At 44.1% G+C, this 4,878-nt stretch overlaps 1 protein-coding gene across 1 annotated transcript in view; it reads left to right on the top strand.

Annotated features, from left to right (window-relative positions):
* Positions 1 to 795: 795 nt before the first annotated feature.
* LOC102496847 (bone morphogenetic protein receptor type-1B) overlaps positions 796 to 4,878 on the top strand; it is a gene marked incomplete at its 5' end in the record, with an annotated part of 47,502 nt that continues 43,419 nt past the window's right edge. The window contains 2 exons of the mRNA XM_006152414.1: positions 796 to 898; positions 1,409 to 1,511. Of these exons, the coding sequence (XP_006152476.1) occupies positions 796 to 898; positions 1,409 to 1,511 (206 nt within the window). The remainder of the gene's footprint in view (positions 899 to 1,408; positions 1,512 to 4,878) is intronic.

The following is a 4,878-nucleotide window of genomic DNA, read 5'->3' on the forward strand; positions in this document are numbered from 1 at the left end:
CACACACACACACACACACACACTCACACACACACACACACACACACACACACACTCACACACACACACACACACACACACACACACTCACACACACACACACACACACACACACACACTCACACACACACACACACACACACACACACACTCACACACACACACACACACACACACACACACTCACACACACACACACACACACACACACACACTCACACACACACACACACACACACACACACACTCACACACACACACACACACACACACACACACTCACACACACACACACACACACACACACACACTCACACACACACACACACACACACACACACACTCACACACACACACACACACACACACACACACTCACACACACACACACACACACACACACACACTCACACACACACACACACACACACACACACACTCACACACACACACACACACACACACACACACTCACACACACACACACACACACACACACACACTCACACACACACACACACACACACACACACACTCACACACACACACACACACACACACACACACTCACACACACACACACACACACACACACACACTCACACACACACACACACACACACACACACACTCACACACACACACACACACACACACACACACTCACACACACACACACACACACACACACACACTCACACACACACACACACACACACACACACACTCATTCACACACACACACACGTTCTCCCCGCCCCATCTCCCACTCACGTTGCCTTCTTTCGTCTTCAGCACAGACGGATACTGTTTCACGATGATAGAAGAAGATGATTCTGGGATGCCTGTGGTCACTTCGGGGTGTCTAGGACTCGAAGGCTCCGATTTTCAGTGTCGGGTAAGGAAGTTAACTTCACTCTGTCACCTTTCACTGGCTACATTCCCAACACATTTCAAGCAAGATCAGGCAATTGTTTCTATGGTCAGCCTCTTGTTAGTAATGAAGAGAATAACTGAATATTCTTATTGGATTAATTTCCCTTCATTTTGAAATCAAACATTCTTTTGCTGTTACCTTTTTGCTGAATGTTCCAGTAGATCATCTTCCTTAAACTCCAGTTGAGCTGATTGTATTAAGCCTAGCATCCTTCCTCAGTTTACCCCATATATACTGGTTAGTATAAGCACAGTACAGTACGGATTTTTGTCAAAAGACAAAAGTTGCAGTAGGATAAAACAGTCCCTTGAAAGAATGTGTCTGATAGAAAATAACATTTTCAGGATGTTTGAGTAGAATTATTAGAATTTTAAACGAGTTCTCCAAATAGTGATATTTTCTTCAGTTGTAGATGATGTGATTTTGAAATTTTGAGGAAACCCACTAATAGCTGTTTGGGTTCAACTTCAGGACACTCCCATTCCTCATCAGAGAAGATCCATTGAGTGCTGCACAGAGAGGAACGAATGCAATAAAGACCTGCACCCTACCCTGCCTCCACTGAAAGCCAGAGGTAAGGCGAGGAAAGCCCCTGGCTTGGAGAAGCTTAGGCATCATGAAAATCAAAAGGAGAATGGTCTTCTCTTTTCCACACTACGCCATTTGTACCATTCCTACTTCTTGGCAGAGGGCTGAGGCGGGATGGTAAAAGGAAGCTGCTATCCAAAGACATGTGCAGGTAGCTCCTGGGAAGACATTCCAAGTGGCTTCACTCTGAAGACTTGTCCCTTTAACTTCTCTCCACTTCCCTCCAGAAAAATGACAGCTCCTAGAGCTTGCAGTGTGTTGAGAGCAGAGGAGAGAGACAGGGCTTACTGTCCATCCCTACAAGTTATTCAGAAGTTGTCTTTCACTGAAAAACTACTATTTGGCTATATTCATTTCAAAAATAAAGATCTTATGGGGGCCAGGTAGTAGCACAGTGGAAAAGCCCATGCTCTGGAAGACAAACCCCAGGAGAAGTTTGCCGGTTGGTGTCTGGAGACCCTCCCTGCCAAAGCACACCAGGCGCGAGTGTGCCCATGACCAGGGGCAGAAGCAGGTAGGGGTTCTGGCGTCGATACCTTGTTTGGGGTGTTGTCATTCTGTTTCTGTCTCTCTCTTATGGAAAACATAAAAATTTACAGACCTCAGAAAAGACTAAATCAAAGGTTGTTGTCTGTATGGCATTTCTTTTATTTAGAAAATGCATATAATGGAAAAATAGTGCATAGGTTCCAAAATTTTTTGTACCAAAATAAAACTTATACTTTAATTTCATGTATTCACAACATTTTTAGAGAGACTTTTACAATAGGGCACATGAGCTCACTGAAGAGACAAAAGACACAGAAAACAAGAAATCACCCCCCTGGAGGGGATGACTGCACCACAGTCTCTTCTCCTCTGTCGGGATTTTGGACACACACGCACATGCACCTGTTGTGAGTTTTAAGCTGCCAGATCTGAGACTCGAGGAGTCAATTATGTGGGGTCCAGTGATACAACCATTATGCAATCTCCTGGTCCCATACCCACAACTTTTTTCAAGTCCCTCCATATACCAGAACAACTACTATTTAGGTCTAATTATATATCAGCATATTAATAAAATTGGAAAGGTATCTAAAAGTTTTAATTTCAAAACTTTTACATTTAGGTGTTGTGATATAAAAAAGACAAGTATTACATCTTCAGAGTTAGAAACAACCCCAATGTTTTCCTTTTTCCTCATTGCTCTCACCACAGATTTAAATGGTTGATAATTCTTTTTTTTTTTTTTTTTTTGGAGAGGTTTTCGCTATAGGGCGCATGTGCTCGCCAGACAGACAGAGACATAGAGACAGAAAGCGAGAAATCACCCCCGAGAAGGGGATGGTCATGCTGCAATCCCTTCTCCTCCATTCTCCTCTCAGAATCTTGGGCACGCATGCACATGCGCCCGGCGTGAGTTTTAAGCCACTGGGTCTGGGATATGAACCGTGGTCGACCATATGGGAGTCCAGCGACATAGCCATTACGCTAACTGCTGGTTCCCAATGGTTGATAATTCTCATGGAGTCCTAGGTTCTGAATCTTGTGTACGTGGTTTGAAATTATCTTTAATGATTCGTTTTATTTCTTGGAAAGGTATTTTTTTCAACCAAAGTAATGTAATTTCATGACTCTGATAACATTTTACAACATTTGTTTCTGATATAGTCTAGAAAGTGAAATAAGATTGAGTTATAATCATTTACTTCAAAACCTCACAGTATCCCCCCATCCTTGATGTTAATAGGTGTTAGGGATACAGAAATGGATAAAGAAATTCCTTGCTCCCAAGAAATGTACCTTAGGAGCATACATTCTCTCAGAAGAAAGAAGCATGTGGGTAATTATATTTGGTGAGAAATCTCTCAGAAGTAGAATTAGAATGAGTGGCTAAGTCTGACTGAAATGGGCGGATGTCAGAAGGGCTTCATAGAAGTGATGACTGGAGAAAGACTTCCAGTATGGACAGGAGATTTTCTCAGTAGATAAAGCAAAGTAGGCTAAGTGGATAAATGTGTAAAAATTGAGAGGGCCAACTAAGCCAAGCTCTGTGCTCAGTACTACATTAATTTGCCCACGTGAGTCTCACAACAACCACATGAGGCACTTAGGGTTGTTATTTGCATTTTAAAGATAAGGAAATTATAGCGTAGAAGGGTTTATGACTCTCCCAAGTTTTCACAGCCTGGGAATAGCAGTGACTCTAACAGACACAGTAGAAGGTGTAGAGGTCTGAATGTGCCATCGGAGAAGCACGTGCAAAATACAGGGGTATAAAACAGCATGGCCAGTCATAGGAAATCTCATCTAGAGAGGTGGGGCCAGATTGTTATTAGGCTGTCATGTATTATCTGAGGAACTCAAGAACTTAAAAATGGTAGAGTAAGGTTTTTTTTTTTTTTGGAGAGATTTTCGCTATAGGGCGCATGCGCTCGCCAGATAGACAGAGAGAGACATAGAGACAGAAAGCGAGAAATCACCCCCCAGGGGGAGATGGCCACACCACAATCTCTTCTCCTCCATTCTTCTCTTGAGATCTTGGGCATGCACGCACATGTGCCTGGTGTGAGTTTAAGCCACCGGTTCCAGGACTTGAACCGCAGTCAACTACATGGAAGTCCAGTGACGTAGCCATTAACCATCTGCTGGTCCCTGAAATGGTAGAGTAAGTTCTTGGAGGAGAGAGTGAACAGGCTTTGAAGAAATGGCAGGTGCCATGAGAGAAGTCCTGGGTTTAGGGCAGTGTGGGAACGAGTGTGGAGGAGTGTTGGTGAAGTCCACAGCTGACCGGTTTTGGTGCAGTTGAGTGGCATTAGGATTTACTTTCTTGATTCCCTCAGATCCCAGGTAGGGCCTAGGCAAGCTCTCTGTAGAGTCTATTGGGTTGTTGGGAAAGTCATGACATCTTCTTCTATGTTTTTCTATGCAAAAATGTGTCATGACTTTCCCGACAACCCAGTACCTTCCCTTTTTGGCTCAGTAATCTTGGATCCAAGAAGGTCTCTGCAGATGGTGGTCTGAGAGTACTGGCTCTTTTATGTAGTCGTGCCGTTAGTTTTTTTAAAAGCTTCTGCTGTAGGGCACATGCACTTACCAGAGAGAGAGAGGGGTGGGAGTGGTGTGGAAAATCACAGCCCCAGGGGTCACGGCCATGCCACAATTTCATCTCTTCTCTTCTCCTCTCAGGATTTTAGGCAGGTGTGCACTCGTGCTTGGCATGTTTTTCAGACTGCTGGGTTCGGGACTCTAACCACACAGTCGGCCATGTGGGATCCAGCCGTCTTAATCACCACTCCATCTGGCTGGCCCACCATGCACAGTGTATGGTGAACGTGCACTGTTTATATGTCTTCTGAATTTCAGGAATG

This window comes from Tupaia chinensis, unplaced genomic scaffold (genome assembly GCF_000334495.1).
Source record: "Tupaia chinensis unplaced genomic scaffold, TupChi_1.0 Scaffold000353_1, whole genome shotgun sequence".
Lineage (NCBI taxonomy): Eukaryota > Metazoa > Chordata > Mammalia > Scandentia > Tupaiidae > Tupaia > Tupaia belangeri.